Source organism: Chamaea fasciata, unplaced genomic scaffold (genome assembly GCF_029207755.1).
Source record: "Chamaea fasciata isolate MVZ Bird 193981 ecotype frontalis unplaced genomic scaffold, bChaFas1.0.hap1 SCAF_5, whole genome shotgun sequence".
NCBI lineage: Eukaryota > Metazoa > Chordata > Aves > Passeriformes > Sylviidae > Chamaea > Chamaea fasciata.
Window position 1 is genome coordinate 56,836,892 of NW_027094090.1, and position 23,778 is coordinate 56,860,669.

The 23,778-nt window shown below is 39.4% G+C and overlaps 1 protein-coding gene across 7 annotated transcripts in view; it reads left to right on the forward strand.

The window, feature by feature from the left end:
• DGKI (diacylglycerol kinase iota) overlaps positions 1-23,778 on the forward strand; it is a 199,741-nt gene that overhangs the window by 96,252 nt on the left and 79,711 nt on the right. For 3 of the 7 annotated variants that reach the window (XM_066183827.1, XM_066183829.1, XM_066183832.1), the window contains exons 7-20: positions 470-541; positions 855-971; positions 6,546-6,641; positions 6,943-7,017; positions 8,234-8,329; positions 10,153-10,235; positions 11,582-11,642; positions 14,707-14,820; positions 15,347-15,484; positions 16,668-16,746; positions 20,619-20,674; positions 21,550-21,612; positions 21,842-21,915; positions 23,237-23,348. In XM_066183827.1, coding sequence (XP_066039924.1) covers positions 470-541; positions 855-971; positions 6,546-6,641; positions 6,943-7,017; positions 8,234-8,329; positions 10,153-10,235; positions 11,582-11,642; positions 14,707-14,820; positions 15,347-15,484; positions 16,668-16,746; positions 20,619-20,674; positions 21,550-21,612; positions 21,842-21,915; positions 23,237-23,348 — 1,236 coding nt within the window. The remainder of the gene's footprint in view (positions 1-469; positions 542-854; positions 972-6,545; positions 6,642-6,942; positions 7,018-8,233; positions 8,330-10,152; positions 10,236-11,581; positions 11,643-14,706; positions 14,821-15,346; positions 15,485-16,667; positions 16,747-20,618; positions 20,675-21,549; positions 21,613-21,841; positions 21,916-23,236; positions 23,349-23,778) is intronic. The other 4 variants (XM_066183828.1, XM_066183833.1, XM_066183830.1 and 1 more) reach the window with 3 other exon arrangements.

Here is a 23,778-nt window from a genome sequence, read left to right on the forward strand (position 1 = left end):
TATCATAAAAAAGGACAAAATAATTCTGCTCTGTGGTAAAAAAAGAGTAATTCTACTCTGTTGTAAAAAAAAATAAAATTCTACTCTGTAGTAAAAAAAAGGAAAATTCAAATTATTGTTTATATTTAGAACAAACAAGGCTGCAATTACAGAACCCTTTGTTCAACAGAAAATCTGAAACTTTCAGGTCTGTAGAAATCCATTAAAAATGAAAATAGACATTTATTCTCTTTTTCTCCCATTGTTTTTTAACTGAAAAAAATAAGGAAAAGCATACAATTTTGCAGAAATCCTTTTAAAAGGATTGTGTGACTATATCCAGCAGAGGAACTTTCTCTGTTACCTCCTGTAATTGTTTTACCTCCCAAAAATCTGCTTGCCTAGCGTACTCACCTGGCTAGAGTTAGAGTGATATATTTTCTTATAGTCAAGAGGAATTTAATCCTTTTTTCCTCTCTGGTTATTCTAGGGCTTTCAGCAGAAATTCTCCTTCCATAGTAAAGAGATTGTGGCCATCAGTTGTTCCTGGTGCAAGCTGGCGGTAAGTGGAAAGTACTTCAGGAGGCTGTGATCTGGGTTTTACTAGGAGTCAGTGTGGGGCTTTGTTGGTTTGGTGATTTTGTTTGTCTTGGTTTGTTTTTGTCTGTGTTGTCTTCTTTTCTTTTTCGAAGAAGGCATGACTTAGGAAGATCATCTTTAGTTACTTGTCCTAAATCTCTGTGCTTTGAAGGACTTGAAGATGGTGGAGTTGGGAATATTGCTCCAGTTTTTGTTCCATCACCCTCTTCTTCTCCAGGCATCCCCTTTGTCTTTCTTGTCCTCTTTCTTGACTATGCTCTTTCCCTCTCTTGCAGTTTCATAACAAAGTCACCTGTTTCATGCTACATCACATTGAGGAGCCATGTTCCCTGGGGGCTCATGCTGCTGTCATTGTGCCTCCCACCTGGATCATTAAGGTGAAGAAACCTCAGGTAACTGCATGCTGATGTCTGTTTCTGAAGCTGTCTGGCTGTGCAGGGCCTGTCTGGCTGTGCAGGGCCAGCCTGGCTTCTCTGCTTGGTCCTCCTTCACCAAGGCATGCTTGTTCAACCCTGAAACCTAGCATACGTTCATGGTGGTTATGAACCTGTATCCACTTTCCCCTTCATCAAGTCCTTCAATAAATTTCCCTGTTTGGGATGATTAGCAACAAATATGACGTGTTCTGAGCTAATTCAGCTCAGAGTTGTTCCTGTGAGTTCAGCAAGCGTACTGCAAGACATCCCTGGTGTGGTAGGCAGTCAAGCACCTTTCATTAAATAGAGCTGAGCAAATACAGGGAAATACTTCACAAAGATTCCCTTGAAGTGCAGTAGGAATTGCTGTGTCTGGACTGGCATCCCTCTGAATTTGCCTTTAATGAACATGTAAAGAATCAGGTCTTACACCAGTGCCTGCACAGTCAGCAGTAAACCCACATGCACATTGAGTTGCACAGGCATTGGACTTCAAAGCTTTTGTGATGGATGTGTTAGGTCTTTGAGAGGGTAATTCATTGCTGAACACAACAGGGAAAGAAAGATATCCACAAGAGAGCTGGCCAAAAATTAAAAGGGGGTTCACATCATGCAATAATAATTTTTTTTTTCTTTGAAAGTTTTTACTCCAAGTTGATCTGAAAGAAACAAACACTGAACATATCAGAGAGTCAGAAATGCTGGCAAAATATTTCATTTCAGAATAATATTCTTAATTTCAGTCCATCCTTGGGAAGTGACCTGGGTCTTTTGATTCTGTGTCCTGGCTGTCAAGAGGAAGCTAAGAAGTTCAGGTTGCCACCAAGGCACTAAGAGTAGTCCATGAAAATGGAAAAAGGCCTGAGGCTTAAATTGGGACACTATCTCTAGTTCCAGTTCAGGGATGTGACAGATTTAGGCATGAGTAGGAAGCTGGTTTTTAAAGACAAGGGGCAGAAGGAAGGGGAAATACATGGATAGAGTAACCAAAAAAGTCAGCTGAAGAGGGCTCTATTTCTCCTTTAGGTCAAGAAAGAGCATAGCAAGACTCCTAGCCACCTCTACTCTGAGAAAAAAGGCTTTTTGCCATTTGTAGATTTTCCCCACACTTTTTCTCTTTTTTACTGAGTCTCCTCCAGAGAAATACTTTTCTCTCTTTTTTTGAGGACTGTTGATTCCTTGACCGGGACTCAATATCCTTGGCTAATTTTCAGCAACTGTGTGGTATTTGACAGATGTATCCATGTTTGACTTACTAAAAGAAGCTTTTCTTCAACCATTTAAATTTTTATTTTATTTATTTTTAGTCTAAAAAAAACCAAAGCAAAACAAAACAAAACCCCCCCATAAACCCCCAAACAACCAAACCAAAAAACCCCAAAAAACCAAAGAAATGAAAAAAAAAAAACCCAAACCCCAAAACAAACACTGATGTGTAATTTTCTTTTGATTTGGCTTTTGCCCAAAGCATGGTACCTTCCTTATAATATCTGTAGAGAATTTGCTTTCTTGTCCATTTTTTTTTGACAACTTCAAATTTAAAAAGAAATCTAATCTAGGTAATTATAATTTATGGAAAAAAAAATCTTTTAAATAAAGGCTTAAAATGTTAGACTAAAATAAAGTATCTGTTAGCTTTGTGTGCCTGAGTCATGAGTGCAGAGAAAGTACTTCATTATTAACTCACATCTCTGATCCTTGAAATTCATGGTCAGTAGCATGCAAAACCTTATCTTGAATAGCTGAAGCATTAAATAGATCAAAATTGTATTTAACACAGACAATGGGTGCATTTCCATGAAGCTTCTTAATAGCATCCACTGGAGTTATGGGAAATACATCCTTATTACTTTAGAAAATAGTGATGCATCTTTTGGATGTGTTTTCAGACTGTTGGCAAGAAGTCTTGTTTTCTTATTTATTGTTTTCTTAGGAAATATTTTTCCTCTCCTGCTGTTTCTGGCCAGCTCTACTTCTATGTATTATGACCCTCTTCACCCTATAGAAATGTTTGGTAAACACTGTGAAATATTCGCATCATTTGATCCGGAGAGTACAAACACAGTATCTACAAATTTTTGTAATTTCACATTAAAAAAATGAATGTGTAACCAACAATCTGTTTTTCACATATTCCACAGTCAGAATAAATATGGCTAGAAGATTTTTGGGTATAAAATATTTCCTCAGCTCTAATTAAGTACTTACGTTGGTCACAGACAACTCCTGAACTGAATTTCCTTGTCATAAAAAATTGATTTTAGTGGTGCCTGCATCCTGTTTTTTGTGGTTTCCTTTAAGTAAATAAGATGGCATTTTCTAGCAAAACTTTGCCCTGTTTTATAATTTTTTTTTTATTTTTTGATTGCTTCAAAAATAGTTTTCCATGCTTAATACAACGTGGGTCACCACCGTTCAAATATTAGGCTTTCACAAAGACCACACTCTGTGTGTCGTTACCAACAATGTTGTGCTAGTGAAGCATCATGGTGTAATTGGTTAAGAACAAATTTATGGTCCAAATGTGGAGCTTTTGCTTCTTTTAAGCAACTGATTGCAAGATGAAGAATATTCAGAATGGTTCAAACAGTTTAGGAATTGGTGGCAGCCCTGTGTGTAATGACCCCGTTACATGAATGGAAAACTCTCAATACCTCTTCCATGTTATCCATAATGTGAATCACTTCTGTAACTTTTCTAGTGGTTTCCAGTATTTCTGTATCGCTAGCAGTGCTTTGATATCAGCTCTGTTTTCCTGGGGTTCAAAACAATTCCATTTCCTAATTTGTGAAGCAGGTCACCCTTGTTGACTGGTGGTGTTTTGCTATAGGTGAGGTTTGGTAGCCAAAGTGGTGTTAGCTCTGGCAGTGGACTTGTTATGTGCTTGTGCCGTGGGAGAAAAGTAGATGATAAGGAGGATCTGCCCAATGGATTTACTGATTCAGTCTGTCTTCTGTTTGGGAAGACAAAGGCAGTAACTGTAAAATTCCAAGATTTTTCTGTTCAAGGTGAGTAAACTTGGTGTTTCATTCTCCTCCTTTGAGGGCTGTGAACTAGTTCTAGTGGATACTTAAATTTCTGGGCTTATTTCTTTATTTCCTCAATTGCTGAGTCCAGCTGGCTTGTCTGACAGTGGTTTGTGAACAACCAGAACATGGTCAAGATTGACCTTCCCAGATGCTGGTTATTGTTCAAGTAATTTGAAAATCGGTGTGCTAAAAGCCTTTGAAAACTGAGGGTGAAATGCTGTAAAGGAAAATGTTGAAAGTTTTCATTGGATTTGTCTGAGGTAGTCCATGGTCTTCACACCATCCAACACCATCCAAAAGGACTCCAATTCTTCTGTACATCTACCTAAACTTTCTGAGAGCTATACTGACCATTCAATAATATGAATAATCTCTTTTTGAAGATGGACAAACTGACATCCACAAAGGAGAGGTTTCCTCTCTAGAGGCAAGTTAGGATTTACTTATGGTGCCCATTATAAAGGTATGCTTTGCTATCAGCTACCTTGCTGAATAACATTATATGTTTACAAAATACTCATTACCTTGTTCTGTGAACAAGGTGTTATGTATCCATTTCTTCACTTCAGTGTGCAAAGACTGCTGATACTCTTTGGCTGTTACTCTTCTGCATGTTTGCAAAAAAACCTGTGTATGTTTAAGCAGCTTTTTGCGGTTCATCTGCTATGAACACGTGGTTGCAATTACTGTAGCAAAGTTTCAGGTTCTGTTAATACTGTAGATGTAGGCATGTTTAAAAAAAAAAGTGAAATAACATTATTGAGTGCAGAATTTAGTGCCCTTTTGAGTATGGAAATAAAAATGGTTATAATCAGGAATGGATGCTTAGCCTTAAACTGTTTCTTTAATATAGTTTTTTTTATAGCTATGCCTTTTCCCACCCTACTGTTTGGTACATTATAGTGGGATTTAACAACAACTGTATTTAAACATTCTTTAAATTATACTTTTAGAATTAGTCAGGGTTTTACTGAGCTGTCTTTACCCCTGGTATGTGTGTGAGCTTTCTGCACACTGCTAACAAGAGTGTGGATAGACTAGGTCTCCTCTCTCTGACTTGTGTTTTGCCCCCATCCAGGGAAAATCCTCCAGAGAATGCCTGAAGAACTGGGCTAAGGCTCCCATGGGAGGCAGCTTTGAATGTAATGCCCCCATAACTTTCTGTTGACATCAAGACTTTTGCCTGCAGTCAATGTGACTACTGAGTAGGGCAATGCAAGGCCATGCAGATGGGATTGCTGATGCACTTGGTAGTCAGCGCAGCCTTTATGATTTTTCATGCTTTCATGATCACTTTGTATCAGAGTAGGGAAGATTATGAACATGTGAACACTTCTTTAGGTGATTTCTCAAAATATGGTCTAAAAGAGCAAATTCCTGAAACCGATCTACAGAGATGTCTTATCTTCAGTATTTTCAGTAAGCAATAAGGCATGACTATTTCCTTCTCCAGGAATGCTGAGAGCTTGGGACCTTGAGGTCTTATGGCAGGTTTCTCTTGTTGTTTGTGATAGAGGACAATGCCTTTATTCAGTTAGATAGCTGTTAGTTTTTCTTCTCAGGGATGTGGAAGTTTTTCTTCTCAGGGAACTTGTGTATCTGGTGTGTCGTACTCAAGTCTTGAGATTCTGAAAGTGGTTAATATGTACTAAACAAAACTTAGTAGCTATTCCTGTTGATGTTGGAAAGTGAGCAGGATTAAGAATAAACATCTCATTTTTAAGATTTGGTGATCTCTGCTTGTTGATTTTCATTAGTGGTACACTTCTGATCAAGGTCAGGACAGAAATGAACTTTCACATGAGCTGAGTGAATCTTGCTTTTTCTCTTATATCCAGAAAAAAAAAAATCAATGAACTTTATTCTAATTCCACATGCTACTTTATTTCCTGGTGATGATTAGACTAGAAGTTGAAATACTGCAAAAATATTTGGAGTATTTCCCATAAGACAAAATTTCAATTATGGAAATGGTTAGGGTTTCCTGCAGGTATAACTTCAACTAGTGAATTAAAAACAAACAAACAAACAAAACAAACAAACAAAAAAATACCCTTTTTTGGACTGTTCTTGTCACACCAGAACACCCTTTTTCTCAGTATCACCAAGCAGATAGTCATCTGCCTGGAGAATAGCCTTGACATAAGCTCTATTTTAATAGGTTCTACAAAAATACAAGCACTTGTACGTTTTCTTTTGTATGTAGTTCAGCAATATTGTTATTTAAAAACACACAAAAAAAATCACCCCACAAACACCTTCTTTACTTAAATCGTTAAAAAGTTAACGATTCAGTTTGTTCCTTAGCAGATGATTACACAAGTTTCTTCATAGGTTGGAACAGACTCTACAGTGCCAGCATCATATGCCATGGTGGCCTACATTATGTTGAGTCATAATGGTTGCCAGAGCTAAAACTTGTTGTTTTCTTTCCTTATTAAAAAAACTAAAACAAAAACAAAACCAAAAAAACATGAAAAATATCTTATTTATCATGTTTTTTTATTACATCTTTATGCAGGTGGTCTCCATACCAGGAGACGAGCCTGATTGGGCAGGAGACTGGAGCCCCGAAGGGGAAACGGGCGTCTCCTACCCCTATTGGGAGGGTTGGCAGGTACAACATGTGGTGTTATGTGAGTCTATGGGAGCATCTGATCTTTTTTTCCCCCTCACAGCGTGGGAAAGTTTCCAGTTCCAAAGCACCAGTCTGGTCTCCGTGTGTGGCTTTCTCCATAAACGGTGGTGTGGAAGTGTAAAGCATGCAGCGCATGTAATTTAAATCTCGAGCATGTGCCAGACACTCTTATCATTCTCCAAGTGGACATGCATGGAAGAGCTTCGTAAAGGGGCTCTGTCTGGGCCTGTCTTCTAAATTTTGTTTTGCTTTTCATGTATTCTTTTTTCTTTTGGTGTAGAACTCCTTAAAGACTTCAACGAGGCGAAAGAAGAGAACGTCCTTTAAAAGAAAAGCCAGCAAAAGAGGAAACGAAGTAGGTATTCAAGTGCTTTGGAAATTATGCTCCTTTTGTTTAAATCTCTAAACCCAGACTTGAAAGTTTTTAGGCTTTTTTTTTCCCTTTTTTTTCACTGAAGTGTTTAATGTATTTTTCCCCTGGGAAATTCCATGATATTGAATTTGTTGTTAGAAAAGATAAAACTTGTATGAAAAGTTTTATTTTCTGAGTTGATTTTTTTCAAGAAACAATGTACCAGACTCCAGAAGAACCAGCACCCTAATGAAAGAGTGTTCCCTTGGGATGTGAGAGACTCAGCTCACACCCTTTTTTTTTCCACTAAGCAGAACACGGTGTAAAACTGGGGTTGTGAAACCCACGGTGTGTGCAAGATCATGGTGCATGATGCAAGGCTGTGGTCCAGATGTGATCTATTTTAGGATATCTTCTTCAGGGGATCTTGTATTAAAATTGGACCGCAGAGAGAGAAAACAGTTTATTGATCTATTGGTTTATTTACCATGTGTCTCATAGAAGACCTTGCTTCCAGATGCTTCCTAGTGGATTAATTATATAGACAAACAGCCTCATGGGAGAGGTGGAAGGAGACTCACCCCTGCATAGCCAGGGGTCTCTGGTTCAAGTCCTTTCTTGCATGGTGAGAGTACTGCAGACCAGAGAGTGGAATTTGTGTCTTTTGGGGTCCAGGACAGTGCCCTCATTTCGGGGTTCTCAGGTGTCCTCCAGGGAGTGGGGAGGCAAATAGTTTTCTTATTGATAATGTCATGTTGGATCTGTGGCATATGTTCAGAGGTGGGAAGGCAGCAAGGCCGAGAATTTGAGAGCAGATCATCTGCAAATTCGTGCTTATGCAACTTGTCTGTTAGATGGAATTAACAGAATAAAATTATCTCATTCTCTTTTCCTTTGGAAAAAACTGTTTGTATTAGAAATAACACTGTATCTGACATATATTCTTGTGTGAATAATTGCGTGGAATAGGGTCCGAAATAATCTCAAAAGGATTTTGAAATAGTTGTGTGGTACCCTGAAATTATATTTTCCCCCCTCTTATTTTATTGTTTTGTCTCAGCTGGATAAATTACTCTCAGATGGGCACCACATTGACATGACTGTACTCTTTCCAGTCCTAGGGTAGTTTTATCAGAACGAGGTTGGCTCTTCTGTGTGTGCCATGTCAAAGAAACATACATCACTTGTACTAAAGCTGTTTCTTGCTTCTCTTTCTCAGGATAACAAAGGCCGGCCTTTTGTGATAAAGCCTATCTCCTCTCCACTCATGAAGCCACTGCTAGTTTTTGTCAATCCAAAAAGTGGAGGCAATCAGGTAAGAGTATCAGCCAGGTCTGGATTGCAAAGTTCAAGTTTACCAGCAGGTTATCTGCAAATGACACAATTTCTGGTCCAGTCAGAGAGAAAGGGCTCTATGCCTGAAGAAGTCTGAAGACCTTCCTCAGAGGAGGTCCTTGCTGTGGAATGGCTCTGTATCTCTGTAGAGTTGGATGACTGGAATGGATATTTGAGTATTTGAGTGGTTGTAGTCCTATCTTCAGATTCTTGAAAGGAATCTAAAATGATAGTTTGGAGGTTTTCAGAAGATGTTATCTTTTAACAGAAAATTTAGGTTTCCAGTGAACCCTTAGACTTTATCCAAAAAGTGGCTTTGTTAGGAAAGCTTTGTTAGGAAAGTCTTTTGAAATTACTGAACATAACATGACATGTGCCTACAGCACCTAAAAAATCATTAGTGGTCTTGTACTCTACCACAGAGACCAATTTTCAGTGACTAAAATGCAGAAGACTTCTTCCTTGGGATTGTTGGAATGAATACTTACCCAAGTGAATATTTTCCTGGTTCTGCCACTTTTTGAATCTCAAATATTCTGAGTGCCTTTCAATAAACAGGGCCTTGTAATGGAAAAGATTGGTGTAAGATACACCAGAGGCCTATAGAGCATGGAGAGCAGTATGGGCACTACTCATTCTCTTCTCTGTTAGAATAACGGAGCATAAAAAATGAAACTGTTTATACTGATTCAAAACAAAAGGAAAAAGCTGGTTCTTCTCACAGTCTGAAGTTCAGTGAAAAACTCCTTGCAATAGGCTGTTGTGGATGCTAAACATTTACACAGGCTGGAGGAGATATTTGGAAGTTAAAACTGTGAAGTCCTGTACCTCCCTCTGCTTCAAGAGTTCTATGATCTGCACACAGCTGAGACTGGAAGAATACTTACGGCAGACATCACAATTATTTTCTCTCTTTTATACCTTTTCCTAGGTCCTATGACTGCTATTCTTGGTTCTTCACTTCAGGGAAGGTGTCAGGCAGAAGAGCCATCCCTAGGAAGGGAGAGCTATGGAAAATTCCTGATGTGTACTCTCAGGCCATGTCTGAAAGGCATTCTTGAATTAGAGTACAAGCTCAGCCCATAGAGTTCTTAGCTCTCTGCTGCTAGTAAGAGATCCTGTCACTTTGTGTCTGAGCAGAATGTGAAGGAAGGTATTTGAGTGGGAATATGAACCCCAAAGTTTGAGAAAACAGAAATTACACCTTTAGGTGATGGGCTGGCCACACTGCACTGAGTGGGGGACCATTGGGGCAGCTGTATCCAACAAAGTCCTTGACTCCTGCATCATCAGATGGTAGAGGTTACAATTATGAATGATCATTGTAGTGATGGTGGAGGCCAGAACACTGTCATTGCTTGGACATTGGGCAGCACCCTGTTCAGTGTTTGTGGAGACTTTAGCTACAATCTTGTTCAACTTCTTGCTGTCATGGATAGCTGAGGGTGAGGTGGGATAACAGAGGTTTCTTCTTGTTGCAGGTGGTGAGAAGCAGGAGAACAGGTTGCTGTGGGAGATGAACCTTTGGTCTGACCCCAAATGCCTGTTCTTATGGACAATTAGTGATCTGTGTTGTTGAAATTGGTCTATATGCCTGCATGTGCACCTCATCCTGGATTGCTATTCTGCAGAGCAGTCATTTGTTATGCCACTTTCTAGTTTGTCTTCTTGTTTTATGTTTGCTTTATGAAGCACAGAAAAAAAGAAACACAGGCGGAATAGAGTGAATAATGTACACTGTAATTTCTAATAATCATTGAACTGCTCATAACTTCCCTTCCTTTGGTTTTTCTCTCTTGCCAGGGCACCAAGGTTCTCCAAATGTTTATGTGGTATTTGAATCCACGCCAGGTCTTTGATCTCTCTCAGGAAGGACCGAGAGATGCGTAAGTACTGGAGCCTTCATTGTTCTGCGCCCTGTTTCTGCTCTGGGAAACAGGAAAAGATCTAACTTGGCTGGGTTAGTGACCATGTAAGGTTTAAATATCCAGGTTTTGGCAGCAAAGGGATGGGCTGCAGTGGGGGCTTTTGTGAGAAGAGGTCAGGAGCTGCCCCCCGTGTCCAGACAGAGCCAGGCTCAGATGGCTCCAAGGCTCACTAAGAGTCCCAATGCCTGATCATTCCCTAATGAATGAGCGTTCCAGTGGGGTGAGGCTGCCTCCAGACTGCCACATGACAGCACTGTGCCACTGCCCCTGCTCACTGAGTAACTAACTCAGCTTAGCCAGGCAATAATTGAAGTGCAAGCCTCTTCCAAGGGAGAGAGAACCTCTCTTTAAAGGGCTGATTCTTGCTGCCAGGGGCTAAGAAAGCATCCTGCTGTGGCATTGACATGGGGATACTGGCTTTGCTTAGCCATCTGTTCAGAGCTACTCTTCCACGTGATGTAAATATGTTTTGTATGTTTTTGTAAATATTATTACTGTAAATATTTTACAGTAATAATGTAAAAAATATATACCGGTAGAGGAACAGTCTAAGTGTTTCCTATTCAAGGCACCCAAGCTTTTCATTTTCCTGCAGAAACACCTGCACTGCTGTTGTCTCATGATGTTTAGAAGCTTTAAGCTAGACATACATTTTTCAGACCTGTATAATGGGGAAAAAGAGGGTTAGATCCTCTGTTCACTCAGCTCTCTACGTGTGAATGTCCCCCCCTTTGTTAGAAAATATTTCATTATGGCTTTCTGAAGGGTGAAACTGAAGGAGCAAGACTTCAATAGGTGCTTTTTTGATCTCTCATGTTGATATTTAGATCACATATCCAGAGAAAGAACTCTATTACATATTCTTGCCTTCTGTGGTGTTAAAATACAGTCACTAGTTGAAAAAGCTGTCACATTATACAAGACTGAGAAATGGTAGCTCAAAAAGTCATGATGAAGAACATTAAATATTGTTTTAAAACCTCAGTGTTTAAATTTGTTTGCTTTAGGGTAAGAGAAAAATGAAAGATTTTGACCTCCCTAGAGGGAATATGAAAATCTGGGAAGATGCTAAACTGATCAAACACTTGTCAGGAGGTGCTGCCTAACATGGAGGAAGGTCTCATTTCACATCCTAGTGGTTTTGCATTTCCACCTCCACTCATATTCTTAGTAATGAATATTTGAAAATGCAGTAAGTGGTGGTTACACTGTCACTCAGCAGAATGCACTAAAAATGTCTGCATTACTGTTCTTACATTTTTCTCTTTTTTTTTTTTTTTCCCCCCCTTTCCCTCTCTGGGCAGGCTGGAGCTGTACAGAAAAGTGCCAAACCTGAGGATCCTGGCATGTGGTGGGGATGGGACGGTAGGTGGCAGGGACCTGGCAGTCCCATGGTCTTTGGCCAAATGATTAAGCTCCTCACAGTGGTGGGTTTCCCACCTCACACTGGCTGCAGAGGCACAGAGAGATAACATATCTTACACCTGTGAAATCTAATATTTTTTTGCCAATTTTCTGTGTGGCCTAGCCTGTGAAGATATGGGGACAGATTGTTATGTCCAAAGCCCTCTTTCCTTTATACATAAAGGTTTTGTTCAGCTTAAAAGGGAAAAAGACTAATCTGTCTGGTCTCTTCTCACTATATACATTAGATCTGAGGGTCTAGAAAGGATAACTTATGGCCTGGGAGCCATTAAATCTTAATTTCTACTTCTTCCTGCTGGATGCTAGCAGATCCAGGTTCAGTACTTTTCTTTATGACAGAATTTCTGTGTTCTTGGGTAAGTGAACGGTGTCAGACCTTTAAGGGATTTGGGCACCTTCATTTGGAGAAAAACTCTGTGGCTCGTGGTCTGAAGGTCATGAGTAGTAATGGAGTTATTATACCTACATTCTCATTCCTGTACTTGAAAATATTTTAAATCTCAGTCTGTGTCACTGAGTGCAAAATACAGTAAAAAAAAAAAAAAAATCTTTAATCTCTAGGGGCTCAGTTCCCCAACATGCATTTGATGGCAATTTTTGTGCTAAGTATGGTAAGGAAAATGCATTACTACTCACAAGATGCAGTGATTGGACAGAACATATCTATGTAGATGTTTAGGGCATAGAAGGGTGGTTGGTTTATTTTGCAGAGAGCTGAATCCTCTCTCCTAATTTGTCTCTGCTCAAATTTCTCGGGGAATTTTTTCAGCTTCTGTGGGTTCTTTTAAAACTTCAGCAGTAGGGTTATTAATATCACTGCTTCCCCTTCAAGAATGAAGAAAAAAAAGTCAGTGATAAGACTACTGCCTTGCTGGTACATGGGAAAGTAAGATGTGACTGTTACTGAATGATGAACTTTCCTTATGAAACATGATAGTCCTTTAGCAAGAAGCATCAGCTGAGAGAAAGTGTTTCCATTTGTCTTATTTCCCATCTGAGGAAGGGGAAAAATATTAAACATGGAGATATTAAAAGAGAAAAAGAATACAACTACATTGAGTTGGACCATCCTATTTCCCTTTGCTGAACTCTGCGAGCGAGAGGTGGCAGCACCTTCTCATTAGTATGAGCAGCACTCCACTATTACCTCTGCTGCTGCTCAGTTTGAAACAAATTAATATCTAGTTATTCCCAAAGCCATTACATCTAGAAATGAAAAATCTGGCTCAAATGGACTTAATGAATATGCAATGAGACCAGATGTTACCTCTCATTATTGAGGTGAATCAAAACTTATTGTAACTTTTCCATCGTGACTGCTTGCTGTTGCTTCCCAGGGCAGAAGTGGAAAGCTCTGCTTTCAAAGCACTCAGGAGCTTTCTGTTTACAGGGAAATGATAGTCTGTGTCATCCTGGATTGTGCAACTAATGTACAAGGTTTAGGCACGACCTCAAGTTAAATAGCAATGTTGTGCTTATAAATTAGTAATTAGAAGTTTCCATCCATCAGTTAAAAGCATTTACAAAGTGGTGGGTATTGATATGTGACCTGTAGCAGTGGGAGGCTGAAGCACAGATGTGTGGATTAAGTCAGTGGCAATGACAATGACCAACCTCTTTAAGAAGTCCTGGCCCTACTGATGTTATCTTGAATTTTTATTCTGTCTCCTGCTATCAGTGCAGAAGTACAGATATTTTGAAAGAGGGAGGATTACTTACCTCTGGAAATCCCTTTAAAAGACCTCAGTAATTTTGGTGACATCCAAGGTCATGAGAGCTGTAAGTACTTGGGATGGCTGTTGTCCGACAATGAACTCAATGGGGACCACATCCCAGATGAATGCTTTAATAATTGGACAATTGGTTATGATAAATAGTTGTCTGATAAATGCTATTTGTGCAAAATTAAATTTATTTTTTAAGAGACTTGGAGGAAGAAATACCCTAGAATAGTAAATGTGGTGGTTTCTGTATTTTTCAGGCTGCCCCCTCTGCAGTCCTTCAAACCCCAGCTATTTTTCCTGATCGACATATTATATTGGATGCCTCTTGTGAAGCACCAGTGCTATTCTGGTTTGGATTGAGAATATATTTGAAACCACAGTGATATTAGTTGGGGCGAGAAAAAAATCAGTGCAATTGTAGTCAGGGTTTTGGTTTTCTGTCCTGTTTAAAAGCTCATATTTGCAGTAGAAACTGCATCTTTGAAGACTGGCAACAGGAAAAAAAAATTGTGTTAGTTTTTATTAATTCTTCATCTAAAAATGCAGCACAGGTTCTTCACTTTTTTTTTTTTTAAGTGAGAATTAGTTTAAGAAATAGTCCTTTGTTTTTGCAGCAAGAATTTCAGTCACCAAAAGTTTGATAACATCTTTAGCAACTATTTTTTCTCTCCTTTGAAAATTACCATTTAATAAAAAACCCCCATTATTTACAGTAATTTGTTCCTTCTGGCTAGATTTCTATTTGAAAGTTTTATGTAGTCCAGAAGAAAGATAGAAGAAATAGCTCTCTGAAATAACTAAGTTTTGGATGCAAAAGAGACAGATTCATTGTTCCAGTCCAAAGCCTCCAACCCTGAGCCTTAGTCTCTTTCAGTCTAGTCTTCTATCTGTTTATTAGATATGTGTGTGTGTGTGTCTGTATATCGTGTATATATAGATATAATGCCTTGTACTCAGTGACGTAATTGAGCACTAAGGTCACTTCTCTGGGAAAGGGAGACTTGTGAACAAGTTCATGCTTGGCAGGACAGGTTCTGAGACACCATGCTGTTTTAGCGTTTCTCTCATTTTCTTTCATAGCTGTTTGTCAAAGGCTGAGTTTCTTTTGACATAATGGTAATTTTAAAGAACAATTACCTTGAATTGTCCGTATTATTCTTCATTTATTTTAAAATTTCTTTTACTTGATCCTCTCTGTGAAAAATAATATGAGATGATCAAAACATGCCTTTTTTCCTTTAGTATTCCTGATGGTTCTCTTAACTTCCTTTTTCTCATAGGTGGGCTGGATCCTGTCCATCCTTGATGAGCTGCAACTCAGCCCCCCACCTCCTGTGGCTGTCCTTCCACTTGGCACTGGGAATGACCTTGCCCGAACCCTCAACTGGGGTGGGGTAAGGACTGGCTGGGGTACCCTTACGTGGGGGTTCTCAACTTGCTGCCCAGATTTAGTTTTGTGGGGTGGAACTTCCTTTTGGTTATAACAGCAGACGGGGCTGTGTCCAAGGTCTGCTTCGCTCTGGCAGAACAGTTTGCTTCAATTTGCAGCCTGGGATTTTGAATTACTAATGATATTGTTGCAATAAAAGTGTACGTAGATGTATCTGGTATTTCAGGCCAAGTAACAAGAAAAGTAAAGAGGCTTCTAATTTTAGCATAATTTAAACTTTCTCTTTGTTTATCCTTTACTGCTGGACTAATTCCAGGAAAGGCAAATATATTTTGAATTCCTCTCCTTATGGCCTTACGTTGCCTGCCCTAGACTTGTGCACCTCAATAGTGGCTTGTTAAAATGCTTGATCAAAAATTTATCAATGATCTTAGGCATGTGTGAAAGGAGGGAAGTCTGTCAGGTAATTGGTGAGTATCTTGGTCTGTTTTCACCCTCCGTGGCTGATACTCTGTTCCCTCTGCTGCCAGGGTTACACGGATGAGCCGGTGTCTAAGATCCTGTGCCATGTAGAAGACGGAACCATTGTCCAGCTGGATCGCTGGAATCTTCAGGTTGAGCGCAACCCCGATCTGCCCCAGGATGAGCTGGAGGATGGGGCACGTAAGGTCAGAGCCTGCTTTTCCCCATGGAAACTACAGAATGCTTATGAACCACTTTGGGTTACGTTTGAAGCAGCATGGGTGGGGAGTTCTGCAACTTTTTAATTTTCTGTTTGCATCTCTCCCTTTCATTTGTTTCATGTGTCAGTGATTCCAGAGATGTGCGAAAGGCATTTATGTGTTGTTTGAAACACCCTGGCACTGAACGCTTATGTCAAAGATTAAATCCTGGAAAAAAAAAATCACTACCATTTTATCAGAAAGGTCATTGTTGCTTTTCTCTAGTTGCAGGAAAGGAAACCTGTCACTGCCATCCATTCTTCAATTAGACAAAACTAAAAACAGGATGTAAAATTTTATTCCTTAAGATTTTGCTAATGGATACCAGCTGTTTCCTACTTTGCAGCAGGGTGTAGTGTTCTTTTGTATTTAACTTCTTTGTGTTTTGGTCTCCATATAATCTCCACTAGCGTATCTTGAGGACTGTTGAAGAATGGTAAAATTTTTTTGGGGGAAATCACATTGGAATGTATCATTTAGACTGGAGATGTTGAAAATACTACAAAATTAAAAAACTCCTCCTAATTCTGTCAACCATTTTCCTCTTCAAAGTTATAATTTCCAGCTTATCTATTGGATGCAACAGTTTCCTCTCTACAGCCCTGCTGGATGTGTGAAACAATGAAGAGGCCAGATGTGTGCCTGCCTGCCTCATGCATCCTCAATAGGACTAGGGCTTCTTCTCTGGGACTTGGATTGCTCCTGGTTATATATCAAGCGAGAAGAGCACAGCTGGAGTTTCATTTGCCATGCTGAGCTTGAAGAACCAGCAAAACCTTTGAAAACCTTTGTGTTGGCAATATCTTAAGTGGCTCAGCCACTTTATTTAGATTATGGGAAATCTAAATGACAACATAAGGAACCCTTTGATGTGTTAACAAAGACACATATACTATCATAAAGCACTGTAGGTCTATTTCTGTTCTTTGCGCTCTTCTTTGGATCTGATCATTTTCCACAAGCCATTACTAACCTTCAGGGCAACCTTCTGCTAACATTTCCCTGATATCTTCCACTTTGCTCTTAGTAGGTTTCCATGATGAGCCAAGTTTAAGTAGTTAAACCCTGGTGTGTCGAGAAATGTTCCATTCATGTTGTTTTTATGTCTCTTTTCATTATCTAATTACAGCTTCCCCTCAATGTCTTCAATAATTACTTCAGTCTTGGATTTGATGCACATGTTACACTGGAGTTCCACGAATCCAGAGGTAATAGGAACTTTTTATTTCCTTAACCTTGTGGATTGGCAGGTTTTTTATTAATTAGAAATAGAGTTGGATTTAACATCCTGTTCTTCTAATTCAGAAGTAAAGCTGGAACATAGAACCTTAAAATACATACAAGAAGAAAAAGTGATTTTATCATGAGTTTCCAAGGGACTTCATGATTAAGAAATGAAAAAGAACAAAGAAGACTGTAATGTGCTGGAGGAAAAAGGCTAAAAGGGAAGCTTTCCAAAGTGTTAGATCTTATAAAGGAGATAATATAAAAGTCAGGTGTGCAAGTGGAGGGAAGAGAAGAGTCACAAGACTGGAAGTGGTAGGAATATAATTCTGTTCTCAAACTGAGCAGGTGTTACCTATGGATCAGTATACCTTAACATAAGTCAAAGGGTTTAATGTCCACACAAGTGTCAGAAATTCGAGCAGTTGTACCACCTTGTCTGTCCCCTTGCCAGCTGCAGTTATACCACCCTGTACAGACTGACATGTGGCTTAAGGACTGATAGGAACAGCTTTCCACTAACATGAATGGCTCTGTTTAAATGGTTTAGGCAGGTGTGCTTGTAGAAAAAAACCTTTGTCCAAGTGTCTGCCTTCAGCTTTTGGGCATTCCAGCTTCATGGGCAGGTATTTTTTCTGAAACACAGCCTTTCTTATATTCACTGTCATACTATTAGAGTGTCATTTCAAGATGAAAAGATAGCACTTTAATGCCAGGCTAAATAAAGAGCAGGATACATGATGGAATGAGCTAATGCATATTTTATGATGTTTAAGACTGCTTCAAGCTTTAGGAATAATAATGAGGGGCCACCAAAGGGCACGGGAATGAAATTATGACAGCTGTATGCATTTTTTTATGAGTGCATATCACTCTGCATTGCTAATGTGACTGTGAATATACAGTATAGATTAAATGCATGCCTACTTTCTCATTTAATGGAGGCATTATTTAATAATGAAGTTATGGAGCCCTATAAAGAATGAATGTTATTCCAGACATGCCAGTGTTTTAAAAATTTACACGGGTGAAAAAGCACTTGGCAGAGCAAGCTGTGTGTCTGAGTATGGATGGCCAGGAGAGCTTCTTTTACCACAAGTCTTCACTGCTGGTGTCGTCATTGTCTTCTCAAATGCTAAAATATATTAAGTGAATTCTATGTATTTTAGAAGAGGAAAGCTTATAGCCTTGGAGATATTGCTGGTGTGTGGGTTGTATTGTTTTTCACGTGGAATTGGGGTTGTTCCACCTGGAGAAGAAAAGGTTCCTGGGAGGACTTATTATAGCCTTCAATACTTGAAGGGGATTTATCAGAAAAATGGGTCCTGTTTCAATAGGACAAGGGATAATGGTTTTAGGCAAAAAGAGTGTAAATTTGGACTAGATATAAAGAAGTTTTTAACAATGAGGGCAGTAAAACACTGCCACAGGTTTCCCAGAGAGAGGGTGGTTGCCCCATCCCTGGAAACATTCAAAGCTGGGTAAAATGAGGCTCTGAGCAACCTGATCTAGGTGAAGCTGTCCCCACCCATTGCAGGGGGTTGGACTAGATGGACTTAAAGGGCCCTTTCCAGCCCAAAGGATCCAGTGGCTCAGTGAATTAAGCAATGCACAGCAGATTATGACCTTATTTACCACTGATGGCAATCCAGAGTAATTCTTAGCAACGGTAGTGAAATGTGAAGTACTTACACGGCTATAGTATTTGTGCTCTTGAGGTAAGTGGCTGTATGCATTTGCTTATGTGGAACTATTGTAATCACATGTAGTATTAAAACAAATTAATAACGTGCCTGCAAATCAAAATAAGAAAAATTGATATGAGCTCTCAGCCTAGCAGGAAACTTTACGCAGTGGAGATTGGTCAGCTGTCATATTTAGAATAAGCAGTGATTGCAGTGTCTCAGAGGAACCTATATGTTAATGTGGCCTTTTCCATGGCAACCTCTACAGTTTTCTTGTGACTAATCAGATTGAGACTTGAGAGTTGGATCCAAGTCTAATGTATTTAGCTCTGCTTCTTTGGGAAGTGTTCTGAGTAGTGGCTCTTTCCAACTTCCTCCATTGGTATCCTTATGCTTTGGTAGAGCATGGAAGATGCAATTTACTTTATCCCCGCTGACATACTGTTTGATCCCTCAGCTGTGCAGGACTGTTCATTTGCAGGAAGGAAACACCCCCACTGCACACAGACAGAGTCTAACACATTCCATTTTCTACTTCCTTGATGGTTTAGGAATGGTGAGGATGGAGTGAGCCTTGGATATGCACTCAATAATTTACTTCTACAATCAAAGTTATACTCTAATCAACTTAAGGCTCTATTTTACATCAAAGAGTCCTTCCTCCCTACCCGTGCTCATCTGTGTTGGCAGAAATAGGACCAGTAAGTTGAGGGACTGCTGAGTCCCTGACCTCAGAAAGGTTCCTTTCCTGTTCTAAACTGGGGCTTTAGTTATTGGGAGTATTTGTTGTAAGATCCATGTAAAGTCCAGTGCTGGTTGTGTCTGTTGTCTGGAACCATCGGGGATACTCACATGACAAAATGTGCAGCACAGGCACTAAGCCTTCAGAAGCCTTCTGCTGCTTAGCACGGGGTGTTGAGACTCTCTGCAAAGAGAGTGAGCTCAGTAAGTGAGATGAGATTGACTTACGCTATTAAATTAATTGTTTCAAGTAGAAGTGGCCCTGACTGAGTTGGAGTCACCTGTGACACAGCAACTGATACAGTAAATGAGCCAACAAGCAACTCGTTCTTACAAAATGGAGCTGTATTTTGTGAGATGTAGTGGCTTTCAAGAGAACTAAAAGTATTGCTTTAAGTGATCCTTTGAGAGGTAATTTGGATGTGTCCACAGTAATGTGATGCTTTAGTCAGAAGGACTGCCTTAGTAGTTTTACATGGTGAGTTGTTGGCACTAACTCTGAATACAGGGTCAGAAGAGCTGCTTCTGGAATCTCTAGATGCCACAAACAAGGAAAGCAGTTTCCAAGGAGGCTCAAGAATAAACTCTGTTCTGGAAAATGTGCCTTATATTGGGAGATTAAGGGAACTCCATTTAGCTTATTGGAAAAAAGGTTAAGAGGCAATTTAATCACTGTCTATAAGTATTTACTCAAGGAGAAGATATCTGATAGTTGAAGGCTCTTTAATCTCACAGAGAAGCATAAGATTTAGCAGTTGGCAGTTGAAGAATGAAAATTTTAAGATTGGAAACCCCACATTTACATTAACAGCAAGAATAATTAAACATTAGACATACATTACTACTAGACTTAAAATTCTTCATCACTTGGAGCCCAATCAAAATGAAATGACTTTCTGAATGGGTTTTAGAGTAACCAATTTTTTATTTTTTCTGCAGGAATCTTTGGGTAGAAATGTCTATTCCTTAGTAACTCTTTAACACATCAGAATTTAGGGGCTGTTTCATCTTGTAATTTACTAATGCTTTACTCCTGGTTCAAAGCATGGGTTATTGTTTCATAAATTTCTAATATTTCTTACAGATTTGTTCTCCATTGTTAGAAGTCTTACAAATTCTGTTGAGGAATCATAAGATGAATAGTCTGAGAGGTGTTTAATTAACTGATGGAATTCTTATTACCTTTTTTCTCATGTTGCCCTCTATTTCCACTTCGTACAAGAAAAGGGAAGGATTCAGTATCAATGTTTGAAATCTGATAGCAGAGAAAGGCACAGATGGGGGACTCACACATGAAAAACATATTTATGTTAATATTTTCTATGAGTGATACACTGAAAGGACTGTAGTGCTGGCAGGGAATGTGAAGGTATAATGAAGTCTACTTGTTTTATTCGGGTGTTCATACTTTATTTTTCATCCTTTCACAGAAGCAAATCCAGAGAAATTCAACAGCCGATTTAGAAATAAAATGTTTTATGCAGGGGTAAGTACAGATTTGTCTTACAGAATGATGTTAACTTAGTTGCTTGAATGTCTTCTTAATTACCTTCCCTCCTCACTTTCTCACATCAGGAGCTCATGCCAGTTCATTCTGCCTGTTACAATTTCAAGTGCACACATGCTGTTTCTGGCAGTGCCACAAACAGGAGTTTGTAGAAAAGAGCCTGTGGTAGTGTTATCACACAGAGCTGAGCAGATGAGAAAACTGCCACTCCTTTGGACACAGTCCTGGTCATATCTTGGTCCCTCTGCTTCTGGCCCATGAGCTTCTCAAGGCGCTGCTCTGCCTCTTTCAGGGTTTGGGAACTGCATTGATGCTGACTTTCCTAGAGGAATTCCCAAAGTTATGGCCTGGATCTTAGTAGCTTTGTGGAGCAGTATTGGATGTAGGGTCATGGGGAGTGCAGAGCACAAATCAGATATTTAGAGTGAATAATGATGGGTGAATATGCACATATAACTGCCCACTTGTGCATTCAGGAGGCAAGTGGACAACACTTTATTCTAAAGCCATTAAGATCAAATTTCAGTTTGATAATGAATGACAAATACCGTGTTTCTGGATGATGACACCCACTGTACCCATGTACCTTAAACATGGAAATGAGTATGTGAGCAAGAATTCGTGCTTAATGATTCAGGATACCATTACACTTGGATGTTTAAGGACTTTTTTTCAGTTAAGATCTCAAAAGGAGAAGTATCACAATTTAAAACCATAAAATCAAATCACGTCTTCTGAGAGAGTAAGTTTGGCCAAAGGATGGCATTTTGGTAATTAGCTCTGTGGAGGGATAAGAACTGAGGAAAAAAATAGAGAGGAAGTGTTGACAATTCCTGCACTTATATCTGTTGCAGGCAGCCTTTACAGACTTTCTGCAAAGAAGCTCAAGAGATTTATCCAAGCATGTTAAAGTTGTGGTAAGTATAAGAAATTGTGTCATAGTATCGTGGGAAGGGGGTGGAGGTGGAGGTTTGGAGAAAGAGTGAGGTGAGAGTTTAATGGCTCTGTTACTTTTCAGTTTTGAGCATGACATTTGCAACACATTCCAAGGAAAGTCTTGGGAAAGTTGTTACAAAGCAGCAACTCTTCTCTTGTCTGTGGCTCCACTCAGCAATTTCTCTGTGCTCTGTCACTTTGGCTTTGTAGTGTGATGGTACAGACCTGACTCCAAAGATCCAGGAGCTGAAGTTCCAGTGTATAGTGTTTTTAAACATACCCAGGTAAGCTCAAGACAGATTCTTGAAGTTATACAAGAAAAATAACAATAGTTTTCAAAAGACATCTACCAGTTGTTGTAGGCTGGGTGAATGTGCAGGAAGCATTTTGCCTCTGGGCTACCATGTTGAGAGCTGGCTGCTTATAATGCTGATAATGAGTTATGCGGAATGGCATCAGAGTGCTACAGGGTGTAGCAAAACCATTCTTTGAAAGTTGAATATCCCCATACAGTAAAGATGCTTAACAAACACACTTTGAATAGCTTTGCATGTAACCTGCAAACAAGTTAGTAAAGAGACAGATACTTGGTCTTTTGCTTAACTAGAATCAAAGTGTGAAAAGGAAAGGGGGAGGAGGGGACAGAAATGGAGAGAGGGAGAGGATAAATATTTTACCAGTTAAGGAATGCCAAACTGCTGAAAGAAATCATAGTTTTTAATATGTTACCAAGTGTCCTTAATAAAAATATAGCTGAATTATCAAAAAATGTTAATCTCCTGCTCTCTAGAATGTAGTCTCCAAATCAAAACTTAATTTGATTGTGCATTTCTATCAGTAAAAAGCTTTTAAGCACCACCCCAATATATGTATATTTATAAATTATATACATATACCTCTATACTAGTATTACAAGCGATATAAAGCATGCACAAATATTAATTAAGAAAGAATGTCAAAAAGATGAAACAAACACTTATTTTAATGTTTGTTTTTAATGTTTGCTTTCTTATTGAAAGTAAAAGGGATATTTTTCTTCATACACTCTAATTGTCTTGTCAGTTGTGGATTTTTCTAGCATGCACCCCACTTTGGAGACCATTGCTTTAGACAACATCCTACTTTGCTCCACAGGCAGTCCCAAGCACTTAATCTTTTGAGTCCTGCATTGCAAGCTTCTACTTGGTGTCACATCTCCAAAGTCTTCCCTTCTATCACTTTTTGATCACTTTTACATCTATTCTTTGATGGTAGAAAAAAGAGATGCCACAGCTGTGTCTGTTCCTGCTTCTTATGTCTCCCTGCCTCCTCAAACTACGCAAGGTTCAGTTAGAACTGCTGAGCTAGCAGGGAGAGAGGAAAGAGGGGCAAAACAGCTTTATGGTTCAACACCTCACCAGCAGGAACCAAAGCAAATAGGGAGAAAGGAGTGCTGCTGCTCCATGACCTGTTTCCCCATTTTCCTCTCAGAGAGGAACCTGAGAAAGTTTATGGTGGATATATTTGAGGGTGTTTTATCAACTTGGGAACAAAAAGAGCAGGCTAAAAGGCTACTTAGTCAGGACCCAACAAGACAAACTGTTCTCTCCAAACCTCTCTCTGTAGGTATTGTGCTGGCACAATGCCCTGGGGGAACCCCGGCGACCACAGAGACTTTGAGCCCCAGCGGCATGACGATGGCTACATTGAAGTCATTGGGTTCACCATGGCCTCGCTGGTGAGTGCACGGGGGTGCTGCCAGCCTGGGGGACACTGTGGGCAACACTGCTGAGGGCAAAATACCCCTTGTAACTGGGAAATGTGTTTCCCTGCAGTCAGATAAGGCCGAAGTGTCCTCTGCTGTTAAATGATAGAGTCAAATTGTTCTTTTCTAATAAGAAAAGTGTTATTTGATAAAAAAAAGTACTACTTTTTATGGCTGATTTGCATGTGTAGTACTCCAAAGCTAAATGGCAAGATGATTGCATTGAGAACAGTATGATAAGAGCAGGAAGTCATGATTTTACCGTGGGAATGTTCTATGATCAAATAAATACTCCGTTTTCTTTTTAATTTTTTAATATTTCAATCAATGGCATTAAAGTCTATTTTTTGGTATAGCTGGTATATAAATATGAAATATTATACAAATTTATATGCACATACAA